The sequence below is a fragment of the Salmo salar genome, unplaced genomic scaffold, assembly GCF_965601325.2.
Source record: "Salmo salar unplaced genomic scaffold, fSalSal1 ptg000743l, whole genome shotgun sequence".
Classification (NCBI taxonomy): Eukaryota; Metazoa; Chordata; class Actinopteri; order Salmoniformes; family Salmonidae; genus Salmo; species Salmo salar.
Window position 1 is genome coordinate 562,661 of NW_027675484.1, and position 18,944 is coordinate 581,604.

The 18,944-nt window shown below is 40.4% G+C and overlaps 2 protein-coding genes across 3 annotated transcripts; both read left to right on the plus strand.

Annotated features, from left to right (window-relative positions):
* The first annotated feature begins 7,767 nt into the window (after positions 1 to 7,767).
* Positions 7,768 to 15,641, plus strand: LOC145877269 (uncharacterized). Of its 2 annotated transcripts, XR_014391627.1 has the most exons (3): positions 7,768 to 8,357; positions 14,689 to 15,192; positions 15,463 to 15,641. XR_014391627.1 is itself a non-coding variant. In XM_082972569.1 (2 exons), exons 1-2 carry the CDS (start codon positions 8,069 to 8,071, stop codon positions 15,039 to 15,041), a joined length of 642 nt encoding a protein of 213 aa, XP_082828695.1. In that variant the 5' UTR covers positions 7,768 to 8,068; the 3' UTR covers positions 15,042 to 15,468. The 2 variants fall into 2 exon arrangements, 1 of the variants encoding a protein (XP_082828695.1); XM_082972569.1 differs by having other exon boundaries at positions 14,689 to 15,468.
* Positions 15,450 to 17,904, plus strand: LOC145877267 (uncharacterized; the record flags this gene model as incomplete). The annotated part of the gene is made up of 1 exon (XM_082972568.1): positions 15,450 to 17,904. A coding segment is annotated over one exon (900 nt), but the record flags the coding sequence as incomplete, so codon positions are not given.
* Positions 17,905 to 18,944: the final 1,040 nt, after the last annotated feature.

Genomic DNA, 18,944 nt, shown 5'->3' on the forward strand with positions numbered 1-18,944 from the left:
TCAGGGAACGGTTTCTCAAAACCATCTTATGGCTAAGTTCACCGTTAGAACCATTGGACGCCTTAAGATGCGTTTGGGAAACCGGGCCCAGATGTCCAGTTTCCTCCTCTATCGATGTAACAGTCATCTCCCCCTCTTCCTCTTTCACTCCATAAACTGCATCCTCCTCTTCTTTTACTGTAACATCCTCCTCCTCTTTCACTCTGAACGCGTCTTTTTCTTCTTTCACAGTAACGGCCTCACCCTCTACTTCTTGTTTTACTGTGATGTCCTCCTCTTCATTAGCAGGAGAGTAGCTCAGTGACCGCATGGTCGGAGATGTTAGCTAGCTATGCTAATGCTAACTTAACCAGCCCGCTAGCAAAATAATAACAACACCGTAAATATGAAATTAAATCGGATAACTAACTAGACGACAGAAGTGGGTTTAAAACACAGTGGCTAATATACACTAAAGCGTCTAAAGACCTTTATTTGTTCGGCTATTTTGTCTAGCAAGCTACCGCGGTGTCTGACTAACTGTTGCTGCTGTTGAAAGAAGAGTTCCGTCCACTACATTATACGTCACACCAACAGCATCGCCTTAAATTCCCAGACCGCCATCTGCTGACTGGAGTGGGTAACACAGTTGAGGAAAATGTTTATTTTATTGTCAGACAAAAAGTTAAAGGGTAGGAATAAGGGACATCGCTGGTCCTAAAATATTCATTAGCCCCCCCCCCCCCCCCCTAAATAAATCAATATCAGTCAATATATTTTTTCTGTGATTTATTTTTTTTCGTCAACCGTTCCATCGCATCTTAAACTCCTAGGACCGGGGGAGGCTGCTGCTGCACCAGTGACTGTTAGACTTTCTTCAGCAATACTAGGAGAGAGGGGTACCCCTACACAGAACTGAACTGGATCAAAGATGGTGGACAGAAATACTAGGAGAGAGGGGTACCCCTACACAGAACTGAACTGGATCAAAGATGGCGGACAGAAATACTAGGAGAGAGGGGTACCCCTACACAGAACTGAACTGGATCAAAGATGGCGGACAGAAACACTAGGAGAGAGGGGTACCCCTACACAGAACTGAACTGGATCAAAGATGGCGGACAGAAACACTAGGAGAGAGGGGTACCCCTACACAGAACTGAACTGGATCAAAGATGGTGGACAGAAATACTAGGATGGAAGCAAATGTAAGGGATTATAACGTCATAACGAATCATGCAGAAACATGTACAGTTGACAGGAATGTTAGTTAATGTAGAGACAAACGATTATGTTTTTTTTAATCATAAAGTTCATTTACGAAAATCGCGATTTAGCAAGCTAGCTGACTAGCTAACATTAGCCAGCTAGCTGACTAGCTAGCATTAACATTAACCATCTAGCTGACTAGCTAACATTAACCAGCTAGCTGACTAGCTAACATTAACCAGCTTGCTGACTAGCTAACATTAACCAGCTAGCTGACTAGCTAACATTAACCAGCTAGCTGACTAGCTAACATTAACCAGCTAGCTGACTAGCTAACATTAGCCAGCTAGCTGACTAGCTAACATTAACCAGCTAGCTGACTAGCTAACAATAACCAGCTAGCTGACTAGCTAACATTAACCAGCTAGCTGACTAGCTAACATTAGCCAGCTAGCTGACTAGCTAACATTAACCAGCTAGCTGACTAGCTAACATTAGCCAGCTAGCTGACTAGCTAACATTAACCAGCTAGCTGACTAGCTAACATTAACCAGCTAGCTGACTAGCTAACATTAACCAGCTAGCTGACCAGCTTTATGGGTGTTGTGACATGAGTATGAAATTGTCATTCTGGCTGTTTTAGGGACTCCTGAAACAACCAGCAAACCAGGCTGTCGTTTTGTGAAACAGTGAATGTATAGAATCTAGCCAGCTGAAGAATTTACTGAAAATTGAATGTACAATTGTGTAAGCTTGCCTTGCTGATATTTGCCATGCAGATAGATGAAATAACGTAGCTAGCTATGTTCTTGCTTATTGTGCAGTGGATGATTATAATACCTGTATGCCTATGGATGTGTAGCTAGCTATCTAGCCGATCTGTGTATGGACCCAAACGTTTGGTATACATATTAGTTCAGAACCTATGAACCTCAGCTATCATAGCCAGTTGTATCAACTTCAAAACAGCCTGAATGACATTAATGAAGCCTATGGATTGAGTAGAATATAATATCATGTTGTGCCAAGGATGCAAGTCGTATATACATGTAGTTATTACCATGCATGAGATCCCCACATTGTAGCCTGTACATTTAATATATTCACTGATCATGTACTCTACCTTGGCAAATAAAGTTGCAGTTTAGGTATGAATGTCTTTGAGATTATTTTTCAGTCATATCCAATACCAGGAGTATCAAATTCCAGTCTTTGAATGACGCTGTGTCTGCATGTATGTATTACAATTATACACTTCAACAGTGTTTACCAATCTTGGTCCTGGGACATCAATGGTTACACATTGTAACTAATAGACTAGAAACAGGATTTAACTAGTTAATTCATATATACAGAAATATAATGTTAAAAAACAGAACACTACACTTCCTATGCATCATGTAAATACTCTAACACTGGTTCATCTCAACATCTAATGCCCTTCATCTGCATTGATCTGATAAACACAGGATAGGTGGAGTATTTCATCACATTACACTTCATTTCAACCAGTGGAGAATGTGAAACGCTTTATTGAAAAGCTCATTATCCAAGTGTTATAAATACAAGTTTAATCTGTACTTCAATGCACATCTGTTGTGCATTATAAAAACAGAGGAAGAAAGAGGAGGTGGTGAGAGAGGTGTAAAAGACAGAAAGGGAAAGAGGTAAGCACATAGGAGCAGGGAAGGCAGCACATGATTAATGAATCACAGTGCTACATAAATATTCTCTCAGTTCATCACAATTACATAATAGTGTCTCTCGTCGGCCCAAAGGTTCTTAAAAGCAGGTGAGGTGGTGATGATGGGACTGGGGGTTGGCATCCTCTCACATCAAAACATACCTGCAGACGAGAGACAGATGGAGAGAGAGAGAGCATGTTTAAACCTTGTGTTTTTATTTTTTATTCTAACATTGTTAGTCATCAATCAGGAGGTGAAATGCAAAACTGACCTGGGATCATTAACTCTGGGACTACTGCATCTCTATCTGTATTTCAATGTAAAGCATCTCTTTAATAATACTTCCTGTATAATATAAACTGACCTGGGATCATTAACTCTGGGACTACTGCATCTCTATCTGTATTTCAATGTAAAGAATCTCTTTAATAATACTTCCTGTTGACCTGACCAAGTGACCTCTCACCTCTGATCATGCTGTGCCCTCTATGTAGCCAGTTCAGATGCAGGAGGGGTTCACCGACACAGCTGATATAACCTAGAGGATTTAGGGAGAAGGGGAGAGAGGGATGAAGTGAAGGAGAGAGACTGTTATTGAGAAAATAAGGTAGTTAAAGCGACAGTGTTCACAGGAATCTGTGTGTGGCCTCACCTGGTGTCCACACCACACTAAGTGGTTGCAGAGGACTTTATGCTGAAAAACATGAACGGACACACGAGGACAAACAATATAGCGTAGTTATAGAAATAATGAAGTGTCTTACTATTCTCCATGGTTGGCCCTCTTGCCTATTCTTTGAAGGTGGAAGGAGCCACAGTTATACACCTGAGCCTGTTTACTGCACAACACAATCCATCAATCAGATTGATACATGAGTGTGTAGGTGTGGGTTATAGGGTGTCTAATTGTTCTACATTTTTTCAATATTGGTGATTTAAAATAGCCTGTTTTGTTTTTGCACAGACATCACACCCTTACCTAAACAGCACCCTCACCTGAGAAGTAGAAATCAAAGGGAGAGAAACTGTGAATTGAATAACTGCAGTTGACATAGCTCAGTAAATAGAAGAATACTCTTATTGCGATGTGAATGGCTCTTAAAACAGCCTTTGGTTGTGCATAGTGACGTCTATGGTGTTGTCAGGGAACAGCACCCTCTTTGAAGAAGTAGGAGGTGAAGATCTCCTGCACACGGATTGCCTCTCTTGCTGCGTTGTTGGACCCCATCCTTGAAACATCCTGCAGAGCAGCAGACTCCTCCTCTGACACACGGCGGCGAGCTGCAGATCCCCTCCTGGTCCTCGTGTCCATCCTCATGAAGTTACGCAGGACACAGGTAGCCTTCACACACCTGAATTCCTCCAGGAGGCAGTCCCAGATGGCCCTGGTCACCCAACCTTGCAGTGCCCTACACGGTAACTGTAGGCAATCGTTTTGAAGGAATCTCCAGTTACAAGGTATCTGTAGGAATATGGAAGACAATGTAATTACTAGACTGTTACATCACAAGGTCATTGTGGATTACTAAAGTATAATATCCCTGATAACAAATCATGATAACATTGGATTGATAGATGCATGGGCACACATATGTACATGTGTAGCATGTGACAATAACAGGATCATATCAAGGATGGCATCACAAATGAATACATAAATACCACTTGAAGCTTGATGATGAGTTTGAATCATTTGAATCAGCTGTGCAGTGTGAAGGCAAAAACAACAATGTGCCCCTCTTTGAGTCCCCAGGACTGAGAACCACTGCTCTTCATTGGGACCTCTTCATATGTAGACTGGCTTTCATAGAGCTCTTTATCTGAGGACAGAAAACCTCACAAGAAACAGACTTCATTTTAGTCAAATTACACCACACTGAATATTATGTTACTATTATCTCCATCCTCACATCTAGGGACAGGAACTACACAAAAGTACCTGCCCTATCCAGAATAGCCTCCTCTCTCACTGACAGTTGGGGCTGCTATCCTTTCACCCTCCTCCATGGCTGTTCTACATTTGGAGTTTGTTTTTTTACAGTGATAAATAGATAGCTGGTCTGATGTGAAGGAGGAGGTTGATCATCAGGAGTCAGATGTGAAGGAGGAGGTTGATCATCAGGAGTCAGATGTGAAGGAGGAGGTTGATCATCAGGAGTCAGATGTGAAGGAGGAGGTTGATCATCAGGAGTCAGATGTGAAGGAGGAGGTTGATCATCAGGAGTCAGATGTGAAGGAGGAGGTTGATCATCGGGAGTCAGATGTGAAGGAGGAGGTTGATCATCAGGAGTCAGATGTGAAGGAGGAGGTTGATCATCAGGAGTCAGATGTGAAGGAGGAGGTTGATCATCAGGAGTCAGATGTGAAGGAGGAGGTTGATCATCAGTGAACCTCTAGGATTGTGGCTGGGCTGGTGTTTACACTTCCAGCTTGGTCATATATTTTGATACATTGAATGTTGATATTGTGAACCTGTTATATATTTGCACCTCCTGTTTCAGGAAGTGATGTCACTAAGTACTGCCCCAATTTATACAGTGCTGTCGGAAAGTATTCAGACCCCTTCACTTTTTACACATTTTGTTACATTATTCTAAAATTTATGAGGAAAACATTGATTTAATCCATCTACACACAATACCCCATAATGACTTCACAATACCCCATAACGACATCACAATAGCCCATAATAACATCACAATACCCCATAATGACATCACAATACCCCATAATGACAAAGCAAAAACCGTTTTTTAGAAATGTTTGCAAATGTAACAAAAGCAACAACTGAAATATCACATTTACATACAGTACCAGTCAAACGTTTATACACATCTACTCATTCAATGGTTTTTCTTTATTTTGACTATTTTCTACATTGTAGAATAACATTGAAGACATCAAAACTATGAAATAACACATGGAATCATGTAGTAACCAAAAAAGGTGCCACGTCCTGACCAGCAGGTGGAGTAGGTGTATAGTTTTGGTCAGGGCGTGGCAGTAGAAGTTCTGTTTTCTATGTTCTGTCTAGGTTGGGTGTTTCTATGTAGAGTTAATTGGGGTGGACTTCCAATTGAAGGCAGCTGTGTGGTGTTGCCTTTGATTGGAAGTCCTATATTAGTTGGGTGTGTTTGTGGGGAATTGTTTTTGCACTGCGTTAGTATAGCCTGCAAAACTGTTGGTGTCGTGAGCATCGTTTATTGTTTTGTTTTTTTCTGTGTTTTACTCTTGTTTTTGTGAATTAAAAGATCCACTCTGCTGCATTTTGGTCTTCCCTGCAACACCATGACATTTTTTGTGACAAAAGGGTTAAACAAATCAAAATATATTTTATATTTGAGATATTTCAAAGCAGTCACTCCTTGCCTTGATGACAGTTTTGCACACTCTTGGCATTCTCTCAACCAGTTTCATGAGGTAGTCACCTGGAATTAATTTGTTAACAGGTGTGCCTAGTGAAATGTTAATTTGAGGAATTTCTTTCCTTCTTAATGCGTTTGAGCCAATCAGTTGTGTTGTGACAAGGTATGGGAAGCTCTCATGAGGATTGCCACAGGAAATGAAGACCCAGAGTTACCTCTGCTGCGGAAGATATGTTCCTTAGAGTTAACTGCACCTCAGATTGCAGCCCAAGTAACAGACACATATCAACATCAACTGTTCAGAGGAGACTGTGTGAATCAGGCCTTCATGGTCGAATTGCTGCAAAGAAACCACTACTAAAGGACACCAATAATAAGAAGAGACTTTCTTGGGCCAAGAAATAGACATTAGACCAGGGAAATCTGTCCTTTGGTCTGATGAGTCCAAATTTGAGATCTTTGATTCTAACCGCCGTGTCTTTGTGAGACGCAGAGTATGTGAACGGATGATCTCCGCGTGTGCGATTCCCACCGTGAAAAATGGAGATGTGATGGTGGGGGGTGCTTTGCTGGTGACACTGTCTGTGATTTAGTCAGAGACTGCGTGAATCAGGCCTTCATGGTTGAATTGCTGCATGCAAAAACACTGTTTACAAATAATGTGCTTTTCTTAAAAAAATGATATTTAAGTGACCCCAAACATTTGAACGGTAGTGGCATATTGTTACACCATGTAGGAGCAGTATAGACCTAGTCTGTTCATTATATACATCTACATGATGTATTGTTACACCATGTAGGAGCAGTATAGACCTAGTCTGTTCATTATATACATCTACATGATGTATTGTTACACCATGTAGGAGCAGTATAGACCTAGTCTGTTCATTATATACATCTACATGATGTATTGTTACACCATGTAGGAGCAGTATAGACCTAGTCTGTTCATTATATACATCTACATGATGTATTGTTACACCATGTAGGAGCAGTATAGACCTAGTCTGTTCATTATATACATCTAGATTATGTATTGTTAGTCCATGTAGGAGCAGTATAGACCTAATCTGTTCATTATATACATCTACATGATGTATTGTTACACCATGTAGGAGCAGTATAGACCTAGTCTGTTCATTATATACATCTACATGATGTATTGTTACACCATGTAGGAGCAGTATAGACCTAGTCTGTTCATTATATACATCTACATGATGTATTGTTAGTCCATGTAGGAGCAGTATAGACCTAGTCTGTTCATTATATACATCTACATGATGTATTGTTACACCATGTAGGAGCAGTATAGACCTACAGTAGCTGGCTACTTATTTATATGTTGTTTGACTGAATGAAACTGCCTTAAATGTGCTGTAGTAAACATTTTTTATTCTCACTAATCAATCACCACATTCCTGTCTTTGTATGTCTCAATAGTATTATTTAATTAAATCCATGTAAAATAATCTTTGTCTGAAAATAAAATCTGATCCTCAACTGCGTTTCCCTCCAGTCAGCAGACGGCGATGTGCGTCTTTCAGGCGATGCTGCAGCGTGACGTATAATCTAGTGGACGGTTCTTCATAAACAGCTCGTCAACCACCTCGGTAGCTTGCTAGCCGACATAGCCGAAAGATTCAAGCTATTTATACGCTTTCAGTCTATATTAGCTACTGTGTTTTAGACACACTTCTGTCGTATCTACTTGTTAACCTATTTAATTTAATATTACGTTATTTTTTATTAGTCAGCTATAGTAGCTGACTGGTTAAGTTAGCATTAGCCTAGTCGCTAATGATAGCTAGCTAGCTAACATCCCCGAACATGAGCTCCCTAAACTACTCCTCTCCTGTTAAAGAAGAGGAGGTCTGCTGGACGGAGAAAGAAGCTCTGGGGCTGAACATTGTCGTGAAAGAGGAGAAGGAAGAGGAGGATGTTACAGTAAAACAAGAAGTAGAGGGTGAGGCTGTTACAGTGAAAGATGAAGAGAGAGACGTTTCAGTTAAACAAGAGGAAGAAGAGGATGATGCTGTTTTTGGAGTGAAGAAGGAAGGAGAGATTACTGTCACATTGAAAGATGAAGAGGAGGAGACGGGAGATCTGATTAACACCAGTAAGTACCGCCTTCAATTAGTTTTTAACTTTGGATATTCGGAGTTGGCTCGTCAATACCTCTTCAACGGAGGGCCCTGGGATGATGACTGATATGTCTAGAATCAGACGACGTAGAGACAAGCTACCCCTTGTTTTCTCCGTTCCGTTTCCAAAAAGTGACTTAACATATATATTTGAGGAGGGTCTATCTGCTGACCGCAGACTGGGGGGCCACGGCATGTAGTGATTTTAATGTAGTGATGTTTTACTACACACCGTGACCCCCAATAGAGCCATGTGAGAGTTGGGTTGGCTACACCAAAGATTATGGATATACTGACAAGATGTCTCTCCGTCCTGACAAGGGGAGTCGTTGTCCACGAAGCTCTGTGGGTTGTCTATCTCCCACCTATCCTGTCTTTGGATTGGTGGATACATCTTATTATTGTAATCTATTGTTTATATTCTATGAGGGTTGTTGACGTCAACCGCCTGTATTCAATGGAGAGAGATGCTAAGCTACTAGCATGAATATGCATAGCGATCTGAAGACAACTCCTATAGTGTTTTTATCAAAGTTGTCGGTATGTCACGTGTCCACGTAACAACTTAATCATTACGAAACTTCTGTTAGAGCAAGTAAACCTCACGTAGCAAATAAGCCATTCATTTTGTTGTTGACCAAATTCAACACTTTCCACATTGGGTTGATAATTGTTTCCACTTGGATACAACCTACTGTAACCTACTGGCATGACCTAGAGAGATACAACCTACTGTAACCTACTGGCATGACCTAGAGAGATACAACCTACTGGCATGACCTAGAGAGATACAACCTACTGTAGCCTACTGGCATGACCTACAGAGATACAACCTACTGGCATGATCTAGAGAGATACAACCTACTGTAACCTACTGGCATGACCTAGAGAGATACAACCTACTGTAACCTACTGGCATGACCTAGAGAGATACAACCTACTGTAACCTACTGGCATGACCTAGAGAGATACTACCTACTGGCATGACCTAGAGAGATACAACCTACTGTAGCCTACTGGCATGACCTAGAGAGTTACAACCTACTGTAACCTACTGCCATGACCTAGAGAGATACAACCTACTGTAGCCTACTGCCATGACCTAGAGAGTTACAACCTACTGTAGCCTACTGGCATGACCTAGAGAGATACAACCTACTGTAACCTACTGGCATGACCTAGAGAGTTATAACCTACTGTAACCTACTGGCATGACCTAGAGAGATACAACCTGCTGTAACCTACTGGCATGACCTAGAGAGTTACAACCTACTGTAACCTACTGGCATGATCTAGAGAGATACAACCTACTGTAACCTACTGGCATGACCTAGAGAGATACAACCTACTGTAACCTACTGGCATGACCTAGAGAGTTACAACCTACTGTAACCTACTGGCATGACCTAGAGAGATACAACCTACTGTAACCTACTGGCATGACCTAGAGAGATTCAACCTACTGTAACCTACTGGCATGACCTAGAGAGTTACAACCTACTGTAACCTACTGCCATGACCTAGAGAGATACAACCTACTGTAGCCTACTGCCATGACCTAGAGAGATACAACCTACTGTAACCTACTGGCATGACCTAGAGAGATACAACCTACTGTAACCTACTGGCATGACCTAGAGTGTTACAACCTACTGTAACCTACTGGCATGACCTAGGGAGTTACAACCTACTGTAACCTACTGGCATGACCTAGAGAGATACAACCTACTGTAGCCTACTGGCATGACCTAGATATATATATATATATATATATATATATATATATATATATATACAAGCATTTCTAAACTTTTTTTCTCACTTTTATGGGGTATTGTGATGTCTTTATGAGGTATTGTCTGAAAATTGATAATTGAAAAAAAAATCTATTTCATAATAAAAATGTGTAAAAAGGGAAGGGGTCTGAATGCATGTATGTTGTATGTTCTAGGGCAGATTTAAAAAAAAATAGTATTTTCTTTCTACCAATTGATTGGTTGAAATGTTATGACGTGTATTTGTTCATATAGACACTCCCCATGTGTTTAATAAAATCAACTGTATGTGCAGAACTTGAATTGAACTGATGCTTCAAGCGTTTGATTAAATAATTAACACACACAAATGACTTGAGGAAGCCAGAGGTCAATATAACCAGAAGAAAATAACCAATTCCCCACCTGCTGCTGGCCTTCGTTAATTCTGACGTAATGCTCCTGGAGTTTCCGGTAAAATAGGCAAACTTTTTCCATTTCCGTTTGAAGTGCCAATTTATCTTACCATTTCTACCGATCTGCTTGCCAGTTATGAACGAGTTACAACACCTGTTTGGCTCCTCCACTTCCTGGGTCGGTGAAGTGAGGTATTACATTTAAGGATTAAATCATTTAAGGAATATATCCAAGTCTCACGCTCATCACCTGTGGAATGCGGGGCTTCCAGCGAGGTGTGGATTTAACCTGTTAGGGCTAGGGGGCAGTATTTACACGGCTGGATAAAAAACTTACCCGATTTAATCTGGTTACTAATCCTACCCAGTAACTAGAATATGCATATACTTATTATATATGGATATAAAACACCCTAAAGTTTCTAAAACTGTTTGAATGGTGTCTGTGAGTATAACAGAACTCATATGGCAGGCAAAAACCTGAGAGATTCCTTTACAGGAAGTGGCCTGTCTGACCATTTATTGGCTTTCTTTGACATCTCTTCCCAAAACAAAGGATCTCTGCGGTAACGTGACACTTCCCACGGCTCCAATGGGCTCTCAGAGCCCAGGAAAAACCTGAATGACGTAATTCAAAGCCCTGGCTGAAACACACGAGCGCTTTTGCTAAGTGGTCTATCAGAGGACAAAGGGCTTAGGCTCGTGCACTGGCCGCCCCCGTCTTTCTGTTTTTCCCTCTATTTACCGAAACGTAGATTCCCGGTCGGAATATTATCGCTTTTTTACGAGATAAATTGCATAAAAATTGATTTTAAACAGCGGTTGACATGCTTCGAAGTACGGTAATGAAATATTTAGAATTTTTTTGTCACGAAATGCGCCATGCGCACGACCCGTATTTACCATTTCGGATAGTGTCTAGAACGCACGAACAAAACGCCGCTGTTTGGATATAACGATGGATTATTTGGGACCAAACCTACATTTGTTATTGAAGTAGAAGTCCTGGGAGTGCATTCTGACGAAGAACAGGAAAGGTAATAACATTTTTCTTATAGTAAATCTGATTTTGGTGAAGGCTAAACTTGCCGGGTGTCTAAATAGCTAGCCCGTGATGGCTGGGCTATGTACTTAGAATATTGCAAAATGTGCTTTCACCAAAAAGCTATTTTAAAATCGGACATATCGAGTGCATAGAGGAGTTCTGTATCTATAATTCTTAAAATAATTGTTATGCTTTTTGTGAACGTTTATCGTGAGTAATTTAGTAAATTGTTAGTAAATTCCCCGGAAGTTTGCTAGTTCTGAACGTCACATGCTAATGTAAAAAGCTGTTTTTTGATATAAATATGAACTTGATTGAACAAAACATGCATGTATTGTATAACATAATGTCCTAGGTGTGTCATCTGATGAAGATCATCAAAGGTTAGTGCTGCATTTAGCTGTCTTCTGGGTTTTTGTGACATTATATGCTAGCTTGAAAAATGGGTGTCTGATTATTTCTGGCTGGGTACTCTGCTGACATAATCTAATGTTTTGCTTTCGTTGTAAAGACTTTTTGAAATCGGACAGTGTGGTTAGATTAACGAGAGTCTTGTCTTTAAAATGCTGTAAAATAGTCATATGTTTGAGAAATTGAAGTAATAGCATTTCTAAGGTATTTGAAAATCACGCCACAGGATTCAACTGGCTGTTACGTAGGTGGGACGATTTGGTGCCACCTAGCCCAGAGAGGTTAATAGTATGTTGTACCTAGTTTCCCTCCTTCAGGGAACAGTAGTTATAGTCATAACGTGTGGATTTAATAGTATGTTGTACCTAGTTTCCCTCCTTCAGGGAACAGTAGTTATAGTCATAACGTTAAGCTTGTCATATGATGAACTTTAACTTAAATACTGGATCTTGCTGTCGGACAGTTTTTTTTGTATTCAGATCGCTGAAATGCTCTCTACCTACGTAACATTTAGTGTCTCCTTATGTTACGCTGGGAAAACAGTTTTCATGGGCACAGAAATCCTAAATCATTTCAGTTTACTAAATCCAATGGTTCTAACCGAGAGTCACCTTAACTTTATTGACAACTCCCAAATGGATACTGTCATTAATGCGGTTCTTAAATAATTATGCATAATACTTAATACTGTAGCTGTTTAGTTACAGTCACATGTTCAACTATCATCAGCTGATCCAGGAAATCATTTTCTGCATGCCAGTCAAATGTAGTTCTTCATTCATTACACCGGTAAAGACAGTTATGCCGTGCTCCACGTTGGATCCAACATCCCAAACAAATCGATATTTATAATGTGTTGTCTACTTGATTTACAGTAGGGTCTCGTTAGTCCGTTTGGAAACGGAGATACTTAGCTCATAATGTGTAGAGATCTGTTCCTTGATGGATAGGCTATTGTACAACACACAGAGCTATTTTCCTTTATTCAGGACATTTAGAATGACAACACATTACAGAGTAGCCTAGTGGGATTATTCACAAAATTATCTGGTGATCAGGTTATGAATTGTCATGACAAAGACATTTTAGTCTCCTTGTTTCACCTGAAATATTAAATATATAGTCCTAGGTCTATGTTATTGTTAGGTGAAGTTATGGGTCCTACAGTAGGTCTATGTTGTTGTTAGGTGAACTTATGGGTCCTACAGTAGGACTATGTTATTGTTAGGTGAAGTTATGGGCAAATTTGGCAAATACTTAGTGTACAACCCTCTGTCAGGCTGATGGCAAAGCTAGCCAAAGAGCATTTTACAGGTTTAAGTGTTTATTTATAAAGCAGTTGATTTGCTACAACAACACAAACAGGACATTCAAACAAGCGTTACAATTATAATCCAAAAGTAATGTGAAATGCACTCATAAACAACCTGTAAATGGAGGCTATTTTTGCAGTCAGCCTATGAGAACTCCCCCGAGTTTTCCCCCACGGTGGTGAGTTAGTGAATAGACACAGAGCTTAATGTGAGTTTCCTTCAGTAGCACACCTGATAGTGCGCTGTAATATTCAGAATGCCTTGTGAAAAACTAAAATCGTCGCTCACCATTTTTTCTCCAGGCAGAGAGAAAAAACTACATCCATAACTAGTGGTTTCCTCATTACCAGATATACTACATCCATAACTAGTGGTTTCCTCATTACCAGATATACTACATCCATAACTAGTGGATTCCTCAACACCAGATATACTACATCCATAACTAGTGGTTTCCTCATTACCAGATATACTACATCCATAACTAGTGGTTTCCTCATTACCAGATATACTACATCCATAACTAGTGGTTTCCTCATTACCAGATATACTACATCCATAACTAGTGGTTTCCTCATTACCAGATATACTACATCCATAACTAGTGGTTTCCTCATTAGCAGATATACTACATCCATAACTAGTGGTTTCCTCATTACCAGATACACTACATCCATAACTAGTGGTTTCCTCATTACCAGATACACTACATCCATAACTAGTGGTTTCCTCATTACCAGATATACTACATCCATAACTAGTGGTTTCCTCATTACCAGATATACTACATCCATAACTAGTGGTTTCCTCATTACCAGATATACTACATCCATAACTAGTGGTTTCCTCATTACCAGATATACTACATCCATAACTAGTGGTTTCCTCATTACCAGATATACTACATCCATAACTAGTGGTTTCCTCATTACCAGATATACTACATCCATAACTAGTGGTTTCCTCATTACCAGATATACTACATCCATAACTATCGGTTTCCTCATTAGCAGGGAGGTGTTTCTGCAACCAGATTGTGTGTGCATCGCCCTCGTGCCGCAATTTTAGCAAACACAGAAAGGGGCCAAAATTTGACACCAAAAGTCGTCTGGCACACTGCTTAGGATTTCAACAACTTTAATAACTTATTTCTAGCCTACAAACATCATGTTACTACTAATGTGAAAACAAGACAAAAAAATATGACTATTCTTGCTCATTTTAGGACAATTGTCAAATAATTGTAACATTCATTACTGACTTAAATTGTTTACAACATCATGGCTACGCTGTTGGCATCACCTTTTACAGTGGATTTCTGCTGTTGTGGGCCTTTAACCATCTGTCTGACTTTGTTGTTCACACAGGAGAGAGACGGGACTATCATGGATCCTCTGGGGAGCCTCAACAACCTCATGATGCTGAAGAGGCAGAGAAGAGTCTCTCCACATCAGAACACCTCAAGAAACACCTGCAGAGACGAAGATCTCTCACATGGAAATCTTACTGCAAATCTTCATCGGAACTTAAAATACACCAGCGAGTACACACAGGAGAGAAATCTCACCACTGTTTTGATTGTGGGAAGAGTTACTTAAGATCAAAATCGGCCAAACCCTCCCCTAACCCGGACAACGGTGGGCCAATTGTGTGTCGCCCCATGGGCCTCCCGGTTTCGGCCGGCTGCAACAGAGCTTGGACTCGAACCCAGAATCTCTAATGGCACAGCTTAGGCCACTTGCTCACCATTTTTGCTCCAGGCAGATATACTACATCCATAACTAGCGGTTTCTGCATTAGCAGGGAGGTGTTTCTGCAATCAAATTGTGTGTGCATCGCCCTTGTCGCAATTTTAGCAAACACAGAAAAAGGTGCTTATATTTGAGAACAAAAGTGGCCTGGCACACTGCTTAGGAGTTCAACACCTTTTACTTATTTCTAGTTACTACTAATGTGAAAACAAGACTAAATATGACTATTGTTGCTCACTTGACTGTCTTAAGACAATTGTCAAGTAATTTTAACATTCATTACAGACGTCAATTGTTGTACAGTATCATGGCTACGCTGTTGGCATCACCTTTTTCAGTGGATTTCTGCTGTTGTGAGCCTTTAACTATCTGTCTGACTTGTTCACACAGGAGAGAGACGTGACTATCATGGATCCTCTGGGGAGTCTCAACATCATGATGCTAACAAGTCAGAGAAGAGTCTGTCCAGATTCTATCACCTCAAGAAACACCAGCAGAGACCCACAGGGAAGAAATCTATCTGCTGCTCTGACTGTGGAAAACATTGCAAATCTTCATCAGAACTTAAAATACACCAGCGAACACACACAGGAGAGAAATCTCACCACTGTTTTGATTGTGGGAAGAGTTACTTAAGATTAAAAGCACTAAAAGTACACCTGAGAATTCACACTGGAGAGAAACCTTACAGCTGTGATCAATGTGGGAAGAGTTTTACTACATTTAGCTATCTGACTATACACCAGAGAACACATACAGGAGAGAAACCGTACAGCTGTACTGAATGTGGGAAGAGTTTTACTCAGTCAAGCAACCTGTTATCACACCAGAGGATACACACAGGAGAGAAATCTTTTAGTTGTAATCAATGTGTGAAAAGTTTTATTTCATCTAGTTACCTGACTGTACACCAGAGAACACACACAGGAGAGAAACCTTATAGCTGTGATCAATGTGGGAAGACTTATATTTCATCTTGCCATCTGACTAGACACCAGCGAATACACACAGGAGAGAAACCTTATAGCTGTAATCAATGTGGGAAGAGTTTTACTCGGTCAGACAACCTGATATTACACCAGAGAACACACACAGGAGAGAAACCTTATAGCTGTGATCAATGTGGGAAGAGTTTTACTACATCTGGCTCTCTGACTCTACACCAGAGAACACACACAGGAGAGAAACCTTATAGCTGTGATCAATGTGGGAAGAGTTTTACTACATCTGGCTCTCTGACTCTACACCAGAGAACACACACAGGAGAGAAATCATAGCTGTGATCAGTGTGACAAGAGATTCTCCGATAAGACATCTGATCAAACATCAGAAAATACATGAAGGAGTTGTTTCATGATATCAATGAAATCTCACAATGTAGAATGTTTAACATTGTAGAAGGAGTATTTTAATAATGTCACAATGTAGAACCCTAAACGTTTGTCCCCTGTTCTATTGATTTCAACATGATATGGATATTAGCCTCAGGGGGGAAATCCAGGCTCTGAAATGGAAGAGTTACTATTTATGAGATTTAATAAAAAGTGACTAACAAAAAAAGAGTTGTGTTACACTTACCATGTTGGTGACCCACTGGAATCAAAATGTATCTGGCTGTTTTCTACAAATTGTCCTCTAACCAGTGATGTACACATTATTCCCAGATTCTGTGTGGTTTTTGAGCTGTTCGTTTTAACAGGACATGCAACCTCATCTCCCTCCTGTCGTACAATTGATTTCAACATGATATCGATGAGTTATGACAAATAAGTGTTGTGTTCCTTTGTTTACCGACCCCTAAATTTAACTGCATCACTTCAAAATGTAGCTGACTGTCTTCTGCAGGTTGTCCTCTAACCAGTGAGGTGAAAGATATCTCCATTTCCAAGTGTTTTTTTTTTTTGTTGTGTTAGTTTCAGGAGCAGATTCAACCTGATTTCCCCCCAAATGGATATTAGATTTGTGTTTAGCTAGTGCGTTGCTATGGATCTTTATTTATTTTGACTGCACGTTTTTCCGTATTGGAGATACATTTTGTTTGGGCTCGTTCCAAGGGGACAAGAGTTCTAGAAGCTAGTGAGTTTTAGGAAGAGGAGAGTTCTAGAAGCTAGTGAGTTTTAGGAAGAGGAGAGTTCTAGAAGCTAGTGAGTTTTAGGAAGACGAGTGTTCTAGAAGCTAGTGAGTTTTAGGATTCTATAGAAAGAAAAAGGAGAAAAATTATACTATTGTATATTTTTATTTAGAAATACGTGTTTTTTTCTTGTTTTTAATTGTTGACAGCCAGTGATTATATTGTAGAAGGTGAAGCATTGTAGTTGATTATAATGTGAAATGGAAGTTGTTTTCTGTTGGTGGTGAGCAAACTTTTCCAACAAAAATATAGGATATATTTGTTGTCTTAAAGGGGAAGGTGTTACAGGCTTTGGTTTTTCCATTTATGTTTTGAGGTTGGACTTTAGCACGTCTAGCTCGTTAGCACGTCTAGCTCGTTAGCCCGTCTCGCTCGTTAGCACGTCTAGCTCGTTAGCCCGTCTAGCTCGTTAGCACGTCTAGCTCCGTCAGCACGTCTAGCTCGTTAGCACGTCTAGCCCGTTAGCACGTCTAGCTCGTTAGCACGTCTAGCTCGTTAGCACGTCTAGCTCGTTAGCCCGTCTAGCTCCGTCAGCACGTCTAGCCCGTTAGCACGTCTAGCTCGTTAGCACGTCTAGCTCGTTAGCCCGTCTAGCTCGTTAGCACGTAGGACGCACTGATTGGTGTCACCTCGTTAGTCAGTATGTGTTACACCTGTGCTGGCTTGTCCATCTCGTTAGTGGGAAGGTGTTTCACCTGAGCTGGTCCAGGTTCTATTTAAGAGTGTCTGGCCCAGTGCTCCAGTTGTCTTGATACATGTGGAGAGTCAACACCTTTAGTTGCTCCACCTTTTTGGTTTACTTCCTGTCTTTAAGTTTGGTGTGGGTTTTTCTTTTGTTTGCCTCTTCTTGGGCAGATTTAGTGGGTCTCATGGTGGGTGTCTTTTAGGTCCCAGTTGTTGTTACTAGTCAACTTCCAGTGGACACCCCCATAGTGTCTTTCAGATCCCCTCCTAAAAAACAAGCTTATATTTTGGGTTGGATGTTGCATCCAATTAATATTTTAATCAATGGCATTTCCTTAGAATGTTCATTAGTCTTTCAGTTGTTAGTCTTCTGTTTGTTGTTTACTAAATATTTCTGTTTATTTTCATTTTTAATTTTTTTTCCTGTGAAGCCATTGTGTTGCATCCATGTCTGAAATGTGCTGTATAAATAAAGCTGGATTTGATTTCGTACAAATTAACCCAATGACTGGCCAATCAACAGACTCTTGGTATGAAAAACAGTATCACGTTTCCAGCCTGCTGAAGGCGTGGTGGAGTGGTAAACACCACCCCCGGCTCTACCAGGGACTTGAGGTGGTCTCCCACAGCTCTGCTTATGTCATGTTCTGTGGCCTTGCTGTTCCATTTCTTGACTGCCCCTGCAACACAGAAACACATTTAGTCATATTATATAAAAAACTCAAAGTAATGGATATGGAGCATCTATGGCCTCAGTTACACCTGGCACCTAAATGTGACTTCTGTCATCTGATCTCTCCAAGCTGCATTAGGTTCAGATCTACCAGGATGGGCTTTTGACACAGTCTGGATGCAGTCAGGCCACCAAATATAAATAAGCAATGTAAAGAGATGGGGTGAATGAGGGGAAAAGTAAAGGAAAAACTTTAATGTTACCCATTCCTTGTGTTGTTTGTAATAAATAATAATATATATATATATATTTTTAAATCAGTCGGGGTCTAAACTTACTGTTGAGAGTTAGAATAGAAGAATAGACAAGGTGTCATTTAGAAAT